We start from the raw sequence: 21,631 nt of genomic DNA on the forward strand, positions 1-21,631 counted from the left end.
ATATATATTTTACAAAACAAGTTTTACTCTAAAACTGCAAGGAAATCAAAGCCAAAAATCTGAAAAATTTGTGTTCCAAATTTCAGGTTGATATCTCAAAAAAATGAGCTTTCAGTAAGATTTTGTTTGGGCGCAGTACCACACTTTTTCACTAGATGACAACCAAGCTCCATTACTGACCATATAAAGGCGCCTCCATTTCCATATATGGTTTGAGCGATCTGAACCATATATTTCCATCATTTTCATACAATTTATCAAGTAGACATCCTATATAGAAGTAGTTTGAGAAGTTTGGCAGAATTTGATATGAATTCAGCCGCTAATAAACATAAAAACAACATGTATGTGGGTTATAGATCACTGCCACAATCATAAATGTGTTTTTTTTTTTTTTTTTTACCATTAAAATTTTTCTCAAAAAATTGAATTGATGTTATCTTTTGAACTTTTGGCATGAAAACAAACATGTTTCAACCATTTTTTATTGATTTTTCATGTTCATCTCTATTTCAAAATATAGGTCTGAACATGCCTTATGAGAATGAAAATATGCTTGTTGCAAATTGATAAATTACTGCTCCTCTGTAGTTTATTTTGAAAATCAGTCACCCAGCAGAAATTGAGTTACAATGACGCGATCACAGCTTTCATGCTCTCATAAACATGTCTGTAATCAACTACATGCTCATCACTGCAACTTTTCGCCAAACTTAATGCCACAGATCTGAATATAATGCTATAATCAACACTTTTCACGATTAGTAAACCTTGAGAACTATAACAGTAAAAACATGCTAAAAGTTTTCGAGAGGGTAATACTTAGCTATTTCATAGGCAAAGGTGTCAGACAATCACAGCAGAGGGCTAAAATCAGGATGGAAAAATGCCTTTTATTTCTAAATAGTGACAATTTTTAATGTAAAACTCATTCTGACATTATAAGTGCACCCCATTAAGCATTATAAAACAATAAAGCAACACTGTTTATGACGTCTTTTAATGTGCACATTTTTACAAGCTCACGCTCTTAAATTGTACAGCTCGTGTTTTAATTTCCTGTCTTTCTCCAGGTTCTCTGGACTGTCTGCAGGGCCGATCTGCCAGTCTGTCCAGCGATGATGTCGTCGGACTGGGTCACGAAGGTTCACGTCTAAGTCAGTCGTCTCTGATTCCCCGTAGCTCCACCCTTCCCTGTGATGCCACATCTGCTTCACGTTCTTCCCAGCGGCCCACTTCTCGGCGGCCGTCCTCTCCTGGCAGCGAGATGGTTACCCTGGAGGAGTTCTTGCAGGAGAGTAATGCCCTGTCCCCACCCACTGTAAGTTGTAACTAACACTAACAATGTTTTAACGCAGATTTATTTGTTTGGTGGTTTGACCTTTTAACCCAGGTGTAAGATGATCATTTTGGGGAAATAGTGACACATCATCAGAATAATTTGCAGTTGTTTGCAGGGGACTTTTAAAATGTGTTGTGAATCATACATGGCAGGATGTCCATTATCTCACATCAGATATCCTGTTTCTCTTTTTGCCAAGAATATTTATGCAGTGAAAATGGCAAAAGATGATCAGTAGAGACATTTATGCTTCTAAATCTATTATGCCTAATATTTGATCTGTTTGACCCTGCACCATGAATTGTTGCTTGCTAATTAGACTGTGTGAGATGTGTATAACGGAAACTTCACCATTGCAGCTAGTGGCCTCTCTGTGGTTGATCATCATATTTGAAACACATATCTCAAAGTCTATCTCAATATGATTTTTGCATGTGATTTGAAAAATGCATGCAACAGGATTCCCGTGGTCATGAACAAATCTGGAAATTTCCCCTCAAAAAAACCAAAAAGTATTTATTAGAGTTGTTGAACTTTATAATTTAGGAAGCAACAGTGCTGCCAACTCTCACACATTCAGCGTGAGACTCAGTTGACAGTTCTTATGCCACATGTCCGCTTTCTCACGCAGTGAAAAAACATCATGGACCAACCTCTGATTTAACTGCAGTTATTTTATTAAATTAGCAATTAATTTATTTAGTTTTATTCAACTGAGGTGATCAACTTAATAAAGTAAAAAAAATACAGTACAGTCCAAAAGTTTGGAACCACTAAGATTTTTAATGGTTTTAAAAGAAGTTTCATCTGCTCACCAAGGCTACATTTATTTAATTAAAAATACAGTAAAAAACAGTAATATTGTGAAATATTATTACAATTTAAAATAACTGTGTACTATTTAAATATATTTGACAAAGTAATTTATTCCTGTGATGCAAAGCTGAATTTTCAGCATCTTCAGCGTCTTCAGTGTCACATGATCCTTCAGAAATCATTCTAATATGCTGATTTGCTGCTCAAGAAACATTTATGATTATTTTCAATGTTGAAAACAGTTGTGTACTTTTTTTTCAGGATTCCTTGATGAATAGAATGTTCAAAAGAACAGCATTTATCTGAAATACAAAGCTTCTGTAGCATTATACACTACCGTTCAAAAGTTTGGGGTCAATAAGAATTTTTATTTTTATTTTTTTGAAAAGAAATTAAAGAAATGAATACTTTTATTCAGCAAGGATGCATTAAATCAATCAAAAGTGGCAGTAAAGACATTTATAATGTTACAAAAGATTAGATTTCAGATAAACACTGTTCTTTTGAACTTTCTATTCATCAAATAATCCTGAAAAAAATATTGTACACAAATATTTTGTACAATTGTACACATTAAATGTTTCTTGAGCAGCAGATCAGCATATTAGAATGATTTCTGAAGGATCATGTGACACTGAAGACTGGAGTTACGATGCTGAAAATTCAGCTTTGCATCACAGGAATAAATTACTTTGTGAAATATATTCAAATAGAAAACAGTTATTTTAAATTGTAATAATATTTCACAATATTACTGTTTTTACTGTATTTTTAATTAAATAAATGTAGCCTTGGTGAGCAGACGAAACTTTAGTTTATTTAGTAGTTTTCTCTTACATTTTAATAAAATGCTTTAGTATAATGGAAATATTGCAGTTAATATTATTCTTACACCAATGAAAATATACAAGGAAATTCAAGATGCCTTTCTATTGTAGTAAAGGCCCCGATATACTCACAGCGAAGTTCTTTTTCGTTCTTCACTTGGGGTAAAATGAAGTTCGAAATAAGTGACCTGCTGTTAGTGAATATCCAATGCCACCGCCAAGCAGTGTTTAGATGAATATGTAAGTGCTGCACACTTTCCTCTCAATACCAAAATAAACACAACAAAACTGAGAAGTATTTTTTTAATAAACGCATCTGATCATAGCAATGTGGATATTTTTGCACAAGCTCTGCAATTCGGAACCCCTGGTAAAGTTGCGTAATGTTTATTTATATGGCACTAAAAATCAAGCAGCTTTACCATATTAAACATGGTAAACAGTGTCAGTGTCTCATTTCATCAGAAGAACCACTTCGTTTTCTACTATAAAGCGGCTCTCCAGCATGTTTATGTTTTCACTCACGGACATCTGACCTTGATGGTCTGAACAGGAGAAATGAGGTGGAAATTTTGTCCATGTAAAAGAAAGTTGCACACCTACCTATTATGTAATCGCCACAGACCAATAGTAGGTGTTTACCAGCTGTAGCGAACTTTTCCAGAAGGATCGCTTTAGCAAGCTTTTTCAAACTCCGAACGAACTTCGTTTTGGCCTGATTTTATTCTAAATGACTTCACATCAGTTCGTTCTTCGATTTCACTTGAAGTATAATTGGGGCCTTCAGGGAGTCCCCTTACAAGAGGAGGGGGTCCTAGGCTTAAAAAAAAAGGTGTGGGAACCCTGCATGTAATTCCCATTGTAATCTTGAAACTTAGGGAACAGTGGGATGCAACTACAGGCTTTTTGCAAAAAGCTTTATAATGATTCAAAATATGTCTGTCTTTTAGGTGCAGACAGGAAGTCGAGAGGATCTGATGACTGACTATTTCACCAGATCTACTCGGCCTGTCCCTCTGCGAGATGGCGCTAAAACTCCCACCAATTATGTCACGCCAACCATTAAGACGACTACATCAGAAGTAGATGGTCGGCCCCCCAAACCTGGACACAGTGTCAAACCCAGCATTCGGCTCACAGAGACCTCCGCACCTCCATCTCATTCGCAAACCCTTCCTAACAGAGGAGCGGGACCACGGCCCTCACCTCTGCAGCAGTCCAATCCTCGCGGAGGTGTGGGCGGCAGCACCAGCCTGAGCCGCACATTCAGCCTGGCCTCAGCGGACCTCCTCCGCTCCAACGGACCAGACAGCTACCGCACCGAGGCCAGCTCTCCCAGCCAAAGTGACGTCGTGTTGAGGAGGTCTGGTGTAGTCGCCAGAGAAAGACCCATGTCTGCTAGGCTGGCTGGATCCTCGCCGCTACCCGGAGATCCAGGGCACCTGTCCGTGGACCCTCGTCGCCTATCCCTTGCTGCACCAAGAGATGAGTTATCCCTGGCTTGTCCGCCCCCAATACACTCTTCTTCTACGTCGCTGCAGGCTGAACGGGAGTACGTTGGGAGTAGCCGGGCAGGAGCGGTCCGTACTGGATCTCCTCAAACCCGAGCAGCCCCCCACCGTGGCGAGGTGGCCATGGTGACTCCGGTGCGAGCCGTATCTGCATTGAGGCTGAAGGATTTGGAAGAGGAACCTCAGGAACAAAGACAGGCAGAGTCGCCTCAACTGAAGAAAACCGACACTGCCAACTTAAGCAAGGAGCAGCCCACCAGCAAACCTGCCTCTCCTGACCCCAACAATGACCCTCAGACTGTGTGGTATGAGTACGGCTGTGTGTAGGACCTCGAACTTGGTGAAGAAACTGCAGAGTAAACAAATAAAAGCCCCAGGCAGCTCTAGTGCAGACTGGTCACGTCTTTCTTTTCTCCATTTCTCCAGGTGCCTCAAAGGCACCAGGTGCATTTGAGGGTCTTGCACACGTTCACACTGACCTGGAAACGAATGTATGGGGCACTTGAATGTATTTTTCCCCTTCGTATACAATTGAACGCCATTGATTTCCGCAGCTCCAAGGCAGGCCAGTTCACATTCTATTCTGATTGTGGAAAACAAACGTTGGGCTGTGTGCGAGGAGCCACTCCCAGTGTAATTACTGAGTAGCGACTGCATCCATCTTTAGGAGGGGCAGGACAGTTGCAGGTCCATCACCAAGACAGCCTCACAGGGACCCATTACGGGAAGCGGCCTCTCTCTCACTCGCTCCCTGCTGACATACCAAACAATCTGCTCTATTCTGCTTCTTGTGGGTGACCATGTATTTGCTGTAGGAACTGGGTTTGGCTCAGACTTGGCAAGAGGACAACACAGAGCCAGAACGAGAAGTCCATCGGACATGAGGATAAGAAAGCACCTACCTTGTGATATAAGGTGGAACAATGTCTCGGGAATGGGCTTTAAGGTGGAATCTACATTGCAAGAATTTTCACATAAGCATTTAGGGTTGTACTTAAGAGAAACTGAAGCTGTTTGGTGTTTTGGTTTTCGTTTATCCGACACACTCATTTTATAACACTGCACATCTGTTCCAATGGCTAGAAGTTCTTTTATTAGTTTATTTATTAATGCCTTTGAGGCAATTAAATGACACTTGTTTGTGTGGTTGTTTTAATGTGTGTGTGTATGCATGTCTAATTTTCCAAGCTTTTTGTTTTGCGTGGTTGATGGTTAAGTCTGATGATGTTGTATACAGAAAGAATGGAGTGAAAGAGCCCATGGATTCCCGGGGTCATGTCATTGTTCCCTTGTCAGCCATCACTTTTCACCACCACCATCATCTCATGGTCTGCTATGGCAAGAGCTGGTCACCAAACTTAGGAGATGGTGGATCTTCATAGAAATCTATTTGGAGCAAGAATTCACACTGGGTGTGTAAATATAATAGTTTCCTGTTTGAATGTGCGCGACTACTGGTTACATGATTTTAGATATACAGCTGTTTTTATACACTACTGCACATGAACATAGATCATTACCTGTAAGATATGGTGTGAGTAGATGCCCTAACAACCTTTTACACTTAATAATGTAAAGTTTATTGTGATTGATAGAAGCCTGATTAGAGAAAGCTGATGTCCAAAACCTAAACTCTTTGTAATAAAGCTTTTTTTTTTTTTTAAGCAATCTCTGAAGTTGGCGGTTTCAGTAAATTGTACTGTACATGAGCTGTTAAAGCTGACACGTTAAAGATCAGTTAATTTATAAAAAAATATTTAAATATCAAAATTTAAACAATATCTAATAATAATAATACTGAATGAAGAAAAACAAACTATGCTGTAAAAATGATGGGTTAAAAATAACCCAAGTTGGGTTTCAAATGCAGCACACACCCAGTGATTGGTTTGAATAAGATAAAAATTGTCCAAGTTTTTTGTATTTTTTTTTTTTTTTGTAACCAAGCAAATCATGCAGTATTATGATTGCACACAGAATGTGGGATGCAGCATTTTTTATTTATTTATTTTTTTTACTGCAATGTATATTACATGATTACATTTAAAACTAGCCATTTTTTCATGCTGTTTTTTTTTTTTTTTTTTTGAAATTCACTCCCAGAGTAGGTGAATTTCATAGGGGTATGGAGTTGGTGTGTCCAAAATGGTCAGCATTCATATTCATGCATTTTATTCACATTTCATGAAATTACAAAGCTTGATATATTTATTGTGCAATAATACAAATGAACAAAATGAATTGAAACATGTATAAACAGCAGTAGGCCTACCTAACACATTTGATTGTGCTGCTCAAAATTAAGGCCGTTTAAACAAATATGAAGAATATAAAATTGTAGAAAATGTATGCATTTTAATAACTTATAATGCCATACACACCTAAACAAACTGCTAAATTTAAGAAAGAAAGAAAGAAAGAGATGCAAAAACTTGAGGCAATGAGATCCAGGATCTAATAGATGAAGAGTAAAGATCAGAGTAGAGAAAGAAGGAACAAAATTAAGACATTTGCAGAATGAAATGAGAGAAGAGCAGTCAGACGTAGGAGACGCAGAAGAGATGAGAGAAGCGAAAAGAGCAAAGAAAAGCTAAACTATCAGTCTGTTTTATACCATAAGCATAGGAAAACTTGCATCCAACTTAAACTTATGTTTTGGTCTAATAAGAAAAGGACAGACTTATCCATTATGTCATAGTTGGTGTAACAGCTAGATCAGAGTGATGGTCAGATGTCAGAGATAGATGAAAATAGATACGAAAGGTGTTGTTTTGACACCCTTAATAGAATCGTGCATTATCTCATGTCTGAAGAAATGTAAACGGATATATTTTCATACAAAGGTACATCAAGTTGAAATGAGCAACTAATTTTGAAAGCATCAGCGCTTCTGCAGTATGTGACAGGCGTCCAATATCTAACCACAAATGTGTCAACATGACCTGTCACAATGAATCACTTGAAGAACTATTGAATATAGCGATAAGAAGAACCATAAAGGAGTACATTAAAGAGTAAATACTTGGAAATATGATAAGGGATAATATATGGAGTAGGAGTACATGAATATATGAAATCAAATGTAATATTGATAAAATCACAAACCATAAATGATTAACATAAAACATGAATAAAATGCATGAATATGAATATTGACCATTTTGAATGCACCAGGAGTTCAAGTTTAAAATGTAGAGGATTTTCATCTTTTATCCACATAGCCTCCATCTGTTTTAATAGCCTCCTATTTTTAAACATCTATGGTTTAAAAATATAAAATATGACCCTAACCAGTGAATCTTGGCCATTTCCTCCACTGGAATACAGTGCCAAACGCATTTAAGGTGTTTTCCTTTGCCATTGAGAACAATCCCATTGAGGAAACCTTAGATTTGCATATACAGTGCCCTCCACAATTACTGGAACCCTTAGTAATTATGAGCAAAAGCAGCTGTGAAAATAAATCTGCATTGTTTATCCTTTTGATCTTTCATTTAAAAAAATCACAAAATTATAACCTTTCATTGAAGGAAAATAATTGAAAGTGGGGGGAAACTCACATTATGAAATAAATGTTTTTCTCCAAAACACGTTGGCCACAATTATTGGCACCCTTTTATTCAAATTGAAATTGAAATTGAAAGTTCCAGTCGTGTCTGACAATGAGAGCAGAGGATTTTTCTTGAAACTCTCCCGAACAACTTGTGGGGATCTAGGTGCTGTTTGATTTTTTTTTTAGGCTTTCTGAGACTCAAGACTCAACTAATCTCTGCAATTCTCCAACTGTGATCCTTGGAGAGTCTTTGTCCACTCAAACTCTCCTCCTCACCATGCATTACTACTATTTAGACAATCATCCTCTTCCAGGCAGATTTGTAACATCTTTAGTTAATTGGAACTTCTTAATTATTTCCCTGATAGTGGAAATGAGGATTTTCAATATGTTAGCTTTTCTCTTACAGCCACTTTCTATTTTGTGAAGCTCAACAATCTTTTGCTGCACATCAGAACTATATTCTTTGGTTTTACTCATTGTGATGAATGATTAAGAGAATTTGGCCTCTTTGTTTCCTCATGTTTGTACTCCTGTGGAACAGGAAGTCATGGCTGGACACTTTCATGTTCATGATCACCTTGGTATGCTAAAAAATTTAAATATGAATGGGAATATACTTCAGAGATATTTTACTCATAAGAATTTCTAGGGGTGCCAATAATTGTGGCCAACATGCATTAGAGATAAACATTTATTTCATAATGTGAGTTTCCCCCCACTTTCAACTGTTTCTCTTCAATGAAAGGTTAGAATTGTGTGAATTTTTGAATGAAAGATCAAAAGGATAAACAATGCAGATTTATTTTCATAGCCGCCTTTGCTCATATTTAGTAAGGGTGCCAATAATTGTGGAGGGCACTCTATATCATAAATACATCGCCGTTATTCCCAACAAGTAGAGGGATAAGGAGCTGCCTACATAGACAGCACTTTGGGCATGTCAGTTTAACACAGATTCGGTTCAGCTGGCTACATGACCAAACATGCTCTGCGCAGACAGGTTCACTACATGAAATATCCTGTGTCTGGGGAATACACTTCAGGGATGACTTTGGGTAATTGCGTCAACAATTTTACGTGATGATGCACGTAGTGTAGTTTTTTTTTCTTTTCCTTTCTGTTTTTCCGAGGCGACACCCCTTGAACACGCGTGAGATCTTATCTCTGCAAAATGCTCACTTCTGCGAGTAAACGAATAAAAATAGACAACACTCTGTCAGACAGTCTGGAGCTGCTGAACTTGAGGATCTTCACACTTCAGATCTGCCTAGAATGAGTCCAGTGGAATAAAATCAGCAATCTGAAGGTAATGCACTTATCTGATATATACTCACTCACCCTAAGACAAATACTATAGACTAATACAGTAATTGTTGCTAGTAGGCGAAAACTGGGCATTCATTTATTTGACTTTTTAATAAGACCCCACATAGTAAGAATTGTGGTGTTTTTGCTTGAGAATATCATGCGACTTGTGTAGTAATCTAGTAAAAGATAAATGCTGCTGTTTAATATTTCACAGCTTGCCACAAGCTGTTTGCAATGCGATTTTACAATAAATGAGCATAGTTATATATAGGCTGTAGGCTAACAGCCCGATCGTTTCGTCTCAAACAACAGCTCTGTGAAATTATTCAGACACATTTATGTATAAAGCTGTGCTACTAATGAATATTACAAATGAACATGGTTTAGGGTTCAAGTCAGAAAAAAAGGTTTTAGTTCTCACAAATGTAAAACTAGACAGATAGGCTATATAAAATTACATAAATATCATGCAATTGTGTGGAGATTGGTAATAGGAATAATGCATTTTAATGAAGCACATGTTGAAGCAGTACTTTGAAATGTGAATCAGTCAGATGCAACAAGACAGCGCGAAAAAGAGCAATGATAACAAACACGAATATTACATGTAGCTTAGCAAATATATTGCAATTGTTTTCTTATAACGTGTTATATGTCAGACACACACGCTACCAGTGGGATTACATGGCTTTAGGACCGATTCAAACAAGCGTGTCAGCATAAAGAGATCTTTCAGAGTGTAATTTAGGGTTATTGGGTTTATGTTCGACATTCTGCTCAACATTAATTAGGCTTAAGGTTCTCAGTAGTTCTGCTTTCATAATTAAATGACAGAAAATAGACCTATACATCCTCTCTCTCTCTCTCTCTCTCTCTCTCTCTCTCTCTCTCTCTCCAATTTAAAATAATTGCTATCTCTTTGAAAAGAAAAAAAAACACGCAAAACTATATTTGTGCAATTGGATTTTTGATTTAAGAACTTCATGTGTGTAAGCTAGTCATAGTTGCATAAACTTTTTGCCACTGTTAAGACTTCAGATTTAAGAACTAGTTTGAATAACTAACAGTTAACCAATGAGCTATCATTCTTACTTTTCCAATTTAAATTTGACCGATCTATCTTTTTATGTAACTAACCTTAACAATTTAATCAATCTTGAAGAAAAAATGAGATGACGAACTTTTGAGACTAGTCTAAGCAGTTCATGCAACCAGCCGGTGGAGTCCCCTGTACTGATTTATTAATAAAATATGGATAAACTTTATTTTGATGGTCCTTTTTAGACAGTCTGTTGATTAATGTTGCACCTACATGCCAACTAACTCTCATTACAGTATTAGATGACTTTTGGGGGTTGAATAAGTTGACATGTAGTTGCAAAGAAAGTTACACTCTAAAAAATGCTGGGTTAAGTTGGGTTTAAAAATGGACAAACCCAGTTGTTGGGTTAAATGTTTTCCCAATGTGCTTGACAGTTTTATTTAACTCAACTATTATTTAAAAATGACTATATGTCTGGCTTAAAATGAACCCAAAAGAGATTGGAAATTAAAAATCAAACAAAGGAAAGAGGAAACCATAATAATCAAAAGGTGAGCATTTATTAATTTAATAAATGCAATTTAAAAGAGCAATTTAATAAATGTTATTGTTTATTATCAATACATGTTCATTTCCAACCTATTTTGGGTTCATTTTAAGCAAGCAATGTAGTAATTTTTAAACAATAGTTGAGTTAAATAAAACTACAGGTTGGGCAAACATTCAAGCCAACTGCTGGGTTTGTCCATTTTCAACCCAACTTGTGTTGTTTTCAACCCAGCATTTTTTTTTTTTTTTTTACTTTATAGTCAATGGAATGTCTGTTGGGGAACCATAAAAATAAAGCGTTAGCAAATATTAAATGGATAGTTCACCTAAAACAACAATTTTATCTTCATTTACTAACATTGTTTTAAACCTGTATGAGTTTCTTTCTTCTTCTTCTCCCAAAAGAAGATATTTTAAAGATTGTTGATAATCAAACAGTTGACGGCAGCCATTGACATCCATAGTAGGAAAAAAACTGTCCTTCAAAATATCTTCTTTTGTGTTCAAAAAAGAAAAACTCATACAGGTTTGGAACGACAAAATTTTTGGGTGAACTATCCCTTTAAGCAGGCAATGTAATGAGAGTTAGTTGACATGTAGGTTCGACGTTATTAATCAACAGAATGTCTAAAGGGACAACCTAAAACAGGTAATTGACTTTGAATTCATAATGGATGTCACGTTTGAAACCCCTGGAGATAGATGCACATTTGTGACCACTCTTCAATTGAATTGTGTTTCAGTGTTGCACAGCGACCACCAGCTTGGCTGAAAAATGTCTGCTCTAATTAGTAATGATTAATGTATTTATTGGACTATTGACCCAAGGTGTTATGCCACTTACCCATGGTAAAACACATTACCTCTCTTGTACTGCCATTTTATACTGAAGAACTGAAATGCTCGTTTCTATTATTATCATATATATGACTTCATCAAAATTTAATAGAGGAATACAGCTCAATGGTGCATTCACTGCACCAGACCTACTTGTCAAAATGTCAAGTCTCTAAGGTTTATGTTGAAGCTGGCTCAATATATAAAATACAAAATGCGAAGGAACAATTCTACTGAAAAAAAAGCTCTAGGTTTTATTGTTGTACCTGCACAGATGTCGTGCATCACAGTCTGAGCAGTGTTACTGAAGGTGTCGTGTATGACTCAGACACATTCTTGAGCATTTAATGGATTGGTGATGAAACATGTTTTTCACGCTGGTTCATTCATCTGTTATATGTTGTGCTCCACAGTAGTCAATGCAGCCAAGGTCTCATTCCCAATATATCTGACATCCTTTCATCAGCTAGACATTCTGCGAAATGGGTCACGGTCAGTTTGAAAAGGGCAACTTATATTACTCAAATCAATAATGTGACGGGATTTAATACACAAGATGTTCAAGGTGGTTGCATTTCGCACTGATCGTTAAAGAAAATACATGTGCTGACGTCAAAGTCAGTGCAAATGACTGTACAGCTGAATTCTTTCTGATTCAATAGTGGTTTCAAGAGGACTTTTTTTTTCTTTTTTTTTTTTTTTACACTTCCTTCAACTTAATATCTCTTCCTGTATGTTTAGAATAGTTTAGAGTTTGATGGACGCAGCCCATACACAAACCATTTGTCTCTCAGCACGAGTCAGCAGCCATCTTGATAACATCCTCAGGCAGCTATTTTCTAAGCATGCAGAAGTACAATTTCTGTCTGTTTAAAACGCTGAGAGAAACCCAAATCATTTTGACAAGTATGTCAAGTACCGTAAGCAATCAAATCTTACAACAATGGTCATAAAATTGGCTTCTTTAGCTGAAATTGACCAAAAAAAAAAAAAAGAAAAGAGTATTAATGTGTATCTTTCCTATAGTGCTGCAGGAATAACATAATTCAGAAGTTAGCATCAGTCTGGTTCTCTTAACGACAGGTTTGTCTTTTCAAGAAACTCTTCAAAAACCGATGTATTGTCTCTCATAGATTAAAATGTGAAGCTTGTGTTAACTAAAACACATTTTGTGTAACTCATTTCCAAGTTGTAAGGCTCTTGCAGGACTGTTATTTGGAGCATTGTGATTTTTCCCATTATTATTGTTTTTTTTGTGTCTCCTCCACCAGCACTTGGACTAGGTATCACTAACTACCTCACGATACAATACACAATGTGATGCATATGATACAATTCAATACAACACAATGCATCACACTATCAATAAATGGATTGCGCCGGAAACGCAATATATGTGAAAGACCCACAGTGCATTTAAAATGTAGAACTGTCAGAGTATGTTCTAGAACTATGCATGTGTGTAGTGGGAACGCTTACAAAAAAAAAGAAATCTACTTCAGTGTGCTGTTTGTATACTTGTAAACTAAAAATAAGAAACCATACTTTCAGTCTACTTTTTATGTACTTCTCAGAAGTATACTTAAAAATACTTGAGTATATTTGAGTCATACTGACAGAAAAGTCTAAGTCTGGCCTGTACTTGTACTCAAACTCTTAAAAGTATTAAAAGTATTAAAAGTATTGGCTTGTAGTTGTAGTTTTGATTTAGTAGCTTATTAAATACTTTTTCTTATAAACATATTTTGGCATGTTTGAAAATATTGATATATATATATTTTCAAATATTTCAAATATATATTATATTATATATGAATTTACTTAAAAACTACTTAACCATTGACGTAATTTTCCGCCAATCCATGTTTTCACTGTTAGGGTGCTATTACACATCTTCTGAAAGAGTACAGAATCTCCCGTTCACAGCCGAAGAAGAAGCAGAAACAATTGATAGAAGCATTACTTACACACATGTAATCCAACGCAATCAGTTATTAAACAGCATATAAATCAAAACTGCCAAATGTTACCAAATGACAACCCAGGAGGAGTTACAGAACTACTAAACTAGCAGTTTAATAAGAGTATACTTCAAAGTGTACTTTCATACACTAAAAAAGTGCTACAAGTATTTAACTAGTAAACTATCAGTATATCTATAAGTCACTTGTAGTATATAGTTTAATGTAGTTTATAGATGTAAACTAGTTACTTGTACTCAAAGTGGTAACACTTAAGTATGGGGAACACATTCACTATTAACCTTGACTTTTGCCTCAATAAACTCTTTATTTACTGCTTATTAATAGTTAGTAAGGTAGTTGTTAAGTTTTATGATTAAGGAATGTGGAATATGGTCATGCAGAATAAGGCATTAATATGCACTTTATAAATGCTTATAAACAGCCAATATGCAAGCTAATAAACAACTTGTAAGTGTAACAATAGTAAACTTTGAGGGTAACACTTTAGTATGGGAAACAATTCCCACTTTTAACAAGTATACTTCTATACACTAAAAAGTGGGCCAATTTAGTCACTAGTATTGAAATAGTACACTTACAAGTATACTACTAGTACATTGATATTTAGTATACTTACTATACTTGAACATTATTTAAGTACGCTTAATAAAATGAACTTGAAGTATACTAATTTCTTTGTAAGGGAATACAAACTGGACATACTGAATCTGCCATGTTGGCATTGTAATGTAACAACATTTCCTTCCATTTACAAACAGAAGGACTCCTTTCCCATGGCATCCGATACTTCCATCAAAATCTCTGAAAGCTGTAATCCGGGTTGTATGAATACTGTGTTGGTATTCGGACATGCTAATCACTTGACAATGTTTTGTTTGCTTCCTATAGAGTTCATTCATGGAATGATATTTGGAGACCACTGTCGATTACGAACGTCCTACACTCATTGAGTAAGACTCTGCGAACATGAGGTTGAAATTATGAACATGTCTGAGGAGCAAATCAACTGCACTATAAGCCACGAGATTCACCAGTACCTGTTTTCGGGAGCGTACATCCTAGTCCTGCTAGTGGGTCTTCCCGCCAATGTTTTCTCTCTCTACCATGCCTGGCTGCAACTAAAAGCCCGCAATGAGCTGGGGGTCTACTTGTTAAACCTGACCATATCGGATCTGCTGTACCTGGCCTCCTTGCCCCTCTGGCTCCAGTATATTTTCCAGGGGGACGACTGGAGCGGCTCGGAGTGGCTCTGTCAGCTGTGTGGATTCCTGCTCTACGAGAACATCTATGTCAGCATTGGTTTTCTGTGTTGTATCTCCATTGACCGCTACCTTGCAGTGGTCTACCCCTTCCGCTTCTCCTCTTTCCGGACGGTGCGAGCTGCAGCGCTGGTCAGTACGGTGGTCTGGCTCAAAGAGCTTGCCGTAGGAGTGGTGTTTTTCCGGCATAAGGAGCTTAGCAAGGACAAGCACAACCAATCTGTGTGCTTTGAGCACTATCCCATGAAGACATGGGAGTATCCAATAAACTACTACCGTTTTTACATAGGCTTCCTGTTCCCTTTAGGAATCCTCTCATTGTCATATTTTCGAGTCCTCCGAGCAGTGGGCAAGAGTGCAGGTACGCAGACTGCCCAGAAAACACGCATCAAGTACCTGGTGACCAGCACCATTGTTATCTTCCTGGTGTGCTTCTCGCCGTACCATGTCTTCCTGCTGGTGCGCACTCTATTAGAGCGGGACTGCACTTTCATCGAGAACATTTTCAATTACTACCATTTCTCCCTGCTGCTTACTAGCTTTAACTGTGTGGCGGACCCCGCGCTTTACTGTTTTATCAGTGAAAGTGCACAAAAGGGCATCCAGAAGGCTCAGGATACTTGCACTCGGGTTTTCTGCTGTTGTTCAAAAAGTCATGGAAGGTTCAACACGCACTCCACTGAGATGGCGGTCACCAATGATAACGGTACAGGCACGACAGTGGTGACACTCATGCAGCAGGTCAAAACTGAACTTTAAACTTTTTTGTTCTATTAATTATCTATACAATAGACATCATACAGCTTTAGCTACAGGCTCTTCAGTGGACAGAAGGAACATATGAAAGCATCATAAGCTGCGTTTCCAACGCAGGAACTTTCCCCAGGAACTAGGGACTTTGGGGTGGTACTTGACTAAAGGAAGTTTCTGGTAAAAATATTCCCCTCAGAAAGTCCCTGCTCACGAGGTAGTACTTTTTCAAGTTCAGAAACTTTCGGGGGTGGGACTTGGGCGCTGAACATACTGATTGGTTGAGTTCATGCAGCATTTTGATTGGTTGACTCCACACAGCGTTTTATTTCAACTACCGTTTTCAAAAGTCTGTTGCGGTGTGTGCAGTAAAGCCGGATTTACACTGCACACATCTGTGGCACGTTACGGCTCTGACACAGCCACCAAAGTTCATCGCGGCCACTGTAGTCAATGCTTGTGTTTATACCAGCCTTGCATGTTTCAGGAGTGCCCCAGAAGCTAAAGATAGGCGGCAAGTCTATTTTTGACAGACGCCGCTTCCAAGCCACGCAGTTCAAATACAAAATAAAGTCAAAATAATCACCCTGTGTTGACTCCCGCTCATATTTTACATCACTAGGAGGCCAGAAATTGACGACATGAGATTCGAAGTTGAAAAACCTTAAAATCTTTTATCCTTGTCGTTCATAACTGTACTTTTAAGTGTATTAACTTCGTACAGCAAAACAAAGTAGGGCATAGCAATAAACACAATTAAACCGGACAAAATATAACCATTTAGCCATTAAAAACACGAAAAATCAAGGAAAACAACATCAGACTAGCAAATCTTGTGGTCTCGCGAATCTAGTCGCTTCACTTCTGAAATGCCCCCGTAGAGGTGTCCAAACTCGGTCCTGGAGGGTCACTGTCCTGCAGAGTTTGGAACAAAACCTCACCGGAGCCGTAATGCGCCACAGACGTGTGCAGTGTAAATACGGGGTCAGAGTTGTTTGCTACTTGAATCAACAAAGGAGTTTAAAAAATAAGATGAGGTTCAGGCTTTATTAAGGTTATATGTGGAGGACAAAATCTAGCGGCAACTGGAAAGTCTTGCGCAGTCCTACGTCACTGGACGTAATCTTCATGGTACTTTATGGTGATGATACATGGGGTAACTTTTGCCGAGCGATATTGCTTGAGCACTTTTCCATTGAGAATGGACAACAAATTCCGATCTAAAGTATCCCGATAGAAATTTGATGCCCATTCTCAATGTGAAAGTGCACAAGCAATATCACTCTATCGGTCTATAAGTTGCCCTGTATATCATCACCTTAGACCGCAATGGAAACACAGACATCAACAGGTCTGGGGGGAAAAAGTTCCTGGGACAAATTGTTCCGGGTAATTTCGGTGGAAGATGTACAGTCACACACAGTCAATGTACAGTTGGTTAAAACATTATCCTGCTCTTTTAGCCATATTGCAGTATTTCATGGTCTTGGTAAGCTAACATTTTAGTTTAATTCTCAGGGATTGCTACCTTGATAATCGTCCTGACAGCAACAGTGTCAACAGATCCGGCCCACATCCAGATCTGGGCCACACCATGTTGCTGTTTGGGTAACCAGTGGTTGACATTTGAGGTTTCAGGAACCGATGATTTTAAACTTTACTATTTTAATGTACTGTTCCAAGTCCCTTTAGCTACATTTGCATGTAGCCATTAAACATTAAGACATTTCTGCTTTCAACCCTCATAGGTTTCAGTTCCAGTAATATTTAGACTGTTGGTATGACAGGGAAAAACCTTCATTGTCTTCAATAGTTTAACTCTCTCATCATTTACTCAAACGAATACCTTTACAAACCCATATGGCTGTCTTCCTTCAAAGAATTGTAAAAAGAGAAATTCTGATGCAAATGTATGCTTGCTTACTGTGATTTGAGAGATAGGGAGGGTTGTATGGCTGATTTTAATTGTGGTTGTATGGCTTCAGAAGACCAGTGTGACGATACTTTTATTGGAGCTTAACAGTTCTGGTCACTGAATGTTCTCATTTAATGGAAAAGAACAGCATGAAGTTCTGTGTTCCATTATAGAATGAATGACACACCGATTTAGAACATCAGTAAATGATGGCAGAATTAACTTTTCCTTTAAGAAAAGCAAAGCAATGATGCCTTATCTTTGTCACCTGCTCAGCTTTTTCATGGCAAGACATGGAGCACACAGACAGTTAACAAGCACAAGAAGGTTCACGGGTGTGAAGGGTCAGCCACCCCCCAAACAGACAATCTGGACAGCTTCCCACTGTGATATCACATCCTGGGGAAAAAGATGAGGAAGAAGCAATTGATGGTTGCTTCCAGAACTCATGGATCTTTTGTTTGCTCAAACTTTGGTGTTACATAAAGGTGATGAGTGTTTGTTGCAGTGTTTACATTTTCAAGATGGAGGTGACCTGAACTGACAACAGACGTGGAAGTGTTCTTTTGCTCACTCAAACTATGTTTACAGTGAAAACTCAACATGCATGCAGTTTGTATGTTTGTATTATATGTAACCAAATCAAGATTGTATTCAGGTTATTTCATGATTTCACATAGTGACTGCTGTTCAGTTTCATTTATGAGATTTTTATTATTGCTTTTTATACTCTGTTTATTGTTTGTGGTGCACAAATCACTGGCAATGATTGTATTGTTACACAGTACATAGAGACAGAAATGATGCTCTGCTGGATAACAGGGGTGTAAAAAAAGTACAGAGAAATTATATTTAATTATGGGTACAAACTTTTTTTTTTGAAGACAGGATGTCTGATCAATAAATTTTGGTTTTGTTTGACTTGTTATTCTCAGAAAAATGTATAAAATATGGACTTTTTACAAAAAAAAACCCAAAACCAAAAAACGTAATATGCAAAAACTTGATTACAATTTTCTAAATTTTTCACAAATACAGTAGCTATGCAGCCAGCTAACATGTTACATAGACAAACGGTAAAAGAATGTGGCCAAAAAAAAGGGTATCAAAATTGCTTGTAAAAATAGTATGGCAGTAATAATAAAACACTGATATGAGTAAATAGTAAATCTGTCTAAGAGAACAAATGACTGAAAATGATACATAAAGCAATATGTACGCATCTTATTTTCCCTCACTGGTTGAATATTATTAAAGAGGAAAACGTATGTCCCATATGAAGAGCAAAAACAAGGAATAAACGGTTGAACCATGCCTTTATCTGAAACAGACTGAAATTAAGGCTCCATTAAAAATGTCTCGTCTTTGGTTCAGAGAAACGCTTTCATCAAATACTTGTTGTGTTTGTTTAGTTATGATCCTTTTTGGCTGTCTTTCTTTGGTTTTGATTATTTTACTGGTTGGAAGCAGAACTGTGACATTAAACAAAGGTGCATAAACCGAAGCTTAAATACAGCTCTGATTAATTTGTATGAAGTCACATTCCCACTAAAACACATCCAGCACCATTTTTTAAAGAAATTGAGGGATGGGCCTATTTATTTTATTTTCATGCTTCTCTAGTCCCTGAGAAAAGTTTAAAACTTTCAGGTGTAACCAGAGCCATACTAATTAAAAGTCTGCCGTTTATTTTACTTTATGATTAAGGGTTTTGGGATGATCTTCTCCAGTGTTGATTTTGGTTGAACCTTGGAAGGAGGAAAGACTCATCTCTAAAAAGATCTGTGATAATATACAAATTTCCAAATAACATGAATGTGTTATGCAACACAGATCTGAACTAAAACAGCTGCTTGTTCTCTCTGATACATGAGAGAAGTTGTAACACTGTGGGACTTTTTTAAAGTTCCTTGGAGCACAACAAATATTTTTGTATAATAATTTATGTCCCATAAATACCTATCACATTAACAAGTTACCACCCAATAGGCTTGTTAATTCTTTTTAATCAAAGCTGCACTACTGGCCTCTATCGCCATCTGTGGTTGAAAATAAAATTGCATGTAGTGGATGAATCAAACGGATTGAATGATTGCCATTTGAGAGCGGATCTGTCACGCTACGAACTACTAATAGCAAGAAGAATGATCAACAAAATATATCAGATAAAATGTAATCTGAACAAGTACTACAAGACTAACTTAGAACAAAATACGAACCCACAGCGGCAGACATGACACTGACAGGGGTTCACTTACCATCCTTGACAATGTTTTGACAATGGGCGATTCTCCAGAAGGCTGCCGTTCAACGCGAGCTAGTTATAATGCAACATAACATTATTGTAATTATAAGCCACACAAGATTCTGTAGCCGGACATTGTTTTCTGTATTCACAGACATGACGGAAAGCTGGTGTTTTCCCGCGAAATCCGACCCTGCAGCTTCAATATTTTATCATGGCAGCGGCTATTTGAAAGTGAAAATGGCTACTATTGCTAATATCGCTAAGAAAATATGCTTTTCTAGCTAGTGTAAATAGCTTTTACCAATAAAAGAACGCTATTTGCACTTAGTGTAAATAAACACTCGGTTTTAGTATAGGTTTACGATCAGTGGCGGCTGGTGCTAATTATTATTATTATTATTATTATTATTTTTTTTTTTTTTAGAAATGCAGGAATTAATGTGCTAATTGTTAAATAACCATTTAACAAGTGATGTAATGTATCATTACTGCTTATCTAAAACATGGAAAATTAGGTATTTAAAGCATGCCATAGGGCTGGATGATATGGCCAAAAAAAATCATATCTCTATGTTGGGGCTGAATGGCGATGTATAATCTGTGTATTTTGTACTTTTTCTATTTGAACAAAAAAAGAAAGAAAGAAATTCTGTAGGCTATTTAATTGAAAGATTTTTTTAAAATTTCACATATTGTCCTACAAACAATGTTCATATTCAAGACTATGAAAACAAACATGAATATAACCGTGTAGTCCATGCTATATTTTATGCAAAAAAATTCACATTAGGCCTACATTCTAACACTACTCTAAAAACAAATTTTTTTTCAAAGCAGAAGTTAAATACACTAAACTAAAAATGAAAATAAATAAAAACAAAAGCACAGACTAATTATAAGTCTATTTTGATGCCTTACAGTAGTCACTTTACAGTTACTGCCATCATAAAAATACACTTAGTTGTAGGTTCGAAATTCTACATATGGCACATTTATGTTTGCCAACAAAAACAAATATTCAACAACAAATATTTTAGCTAAATTTGTAATAATTATTGCGCTCCGGCTATTTGGCACGCATGCGGCCGGCGGCGTTCGTTCACGGAAATTTGTGCTTCCACTCCTGTGTCCAGGACAGCAAAATGGAAACTTTTCTCGACTTTCTAACATTTACAGATGAAGAAAATGTCTGTGAAATGCAAGTTATGCACTGAGGAAATTATTGGATGTCACTTTAGCTTAAAAATTAATAAAGACGTTTCCACCAATCGCTGCACGACTTAAGGTTACGTATGATGACGAAAGCACGTTAGTGCTAGCCCCTCCCGGAAACCACAGAGATTGCATTGCAGTGCCTGCAGTTCAAAAAAAAATAAATAAATTCTTTGAATGGAAGTCTATGGGAGCACTCAGGGCAAATGAGTGAAATCGACCAAAAAGAGGCAGTGCTCCACAGAGCACTTTATATATATATATAAAAATGTCATATATATATATATATATATATATATATATATATATTTATATATATTTATATTTATATTTTTTTTTATATAGGAATGTTGCATATATGGTGGTTAGGATATTTGTAATATCTGAAAAACATCTGTTTATTCATTCTTTTAAATCATTTATTTCCTACAGCAAGAATTATTTTTTTTTTTTTTTTACAGTGAGAAGCAACAG

At 36.9% G+C, this 21,631-nt stretch overlaps 2 protein-coding genes across 2 annotated transcripts in view; both read left to right on the top strand.

Moving 5' to 3' along the window:
* Positions 1–7,089, top strand: part of ccdc88c (coiled-coil domain containing 88C) — a 76,252-nt gene extending 69,163 nt beyond the window's left edge. Inside the window, exons 29-30 of the mRNA XM_067366644.1 lie at positions 1,074–1,321; positions 3,936–7,089. Of these exons, the coding sequence (XP_067222745.1) occupies positions 1,074–1,321; positions 3,936–4,823 (1,136 nt within the window). The 3' untranslated portion in view covers positions 4,824–7,089. The remainder of the gene's footprint in view (positions 1–1,073; positions 1,322–3,935) is intronic.
* A 1,952-nt stretch (positions 7,090–9,041) lies between these two features.
* On the top strand, positions 9,042–21,517 carry LOC137006345 (ovarian cancer G-protein coupled receptor 1). The gene is made up of 2 exons (XM_067367013.1): positions 9,042–9,358; positions 14,662–21,517. The coding sequence occupies exon 2, from the start codon at positions 14,754–14,756 to the stop codon at positions 15,789–15,791; it is 1,038 nt and encodes a 345-aa protein (XP_067223114.1). The 5' UTR covers positions 9,042–9,358; positions 14,662–14,753; the 3' UTR covers positions 15,792–21,517.
* The last annotated feature ends 114 nt before the right edge of the window (positions 21,518–21,631 follow it).

The sequence above is a fragment of the Chanodichthys erythropterus genome, chromosome 18, assembly GCF_024489055.1.
Source record: "Chanodichthys erythropterus isolate Z2021 chromosome 18, ASM2448905v1, whole genome shotgun sequence".
NCBI lineage: Eukaryota > Metazoa > Chordata > Actinopteri > Cypriniformes > Xenocyprididae > Chanodichthys > Chanodichthys erythropterus.

Coding starts and splice junctions, on each gene's coding strand:
- LOC137006345 (XM_067367013.1), top strand. CDS start 14,754: ATGAACATGTCTGAGGAGCAAATCAACTGCACTATAAGCCACGAGATT.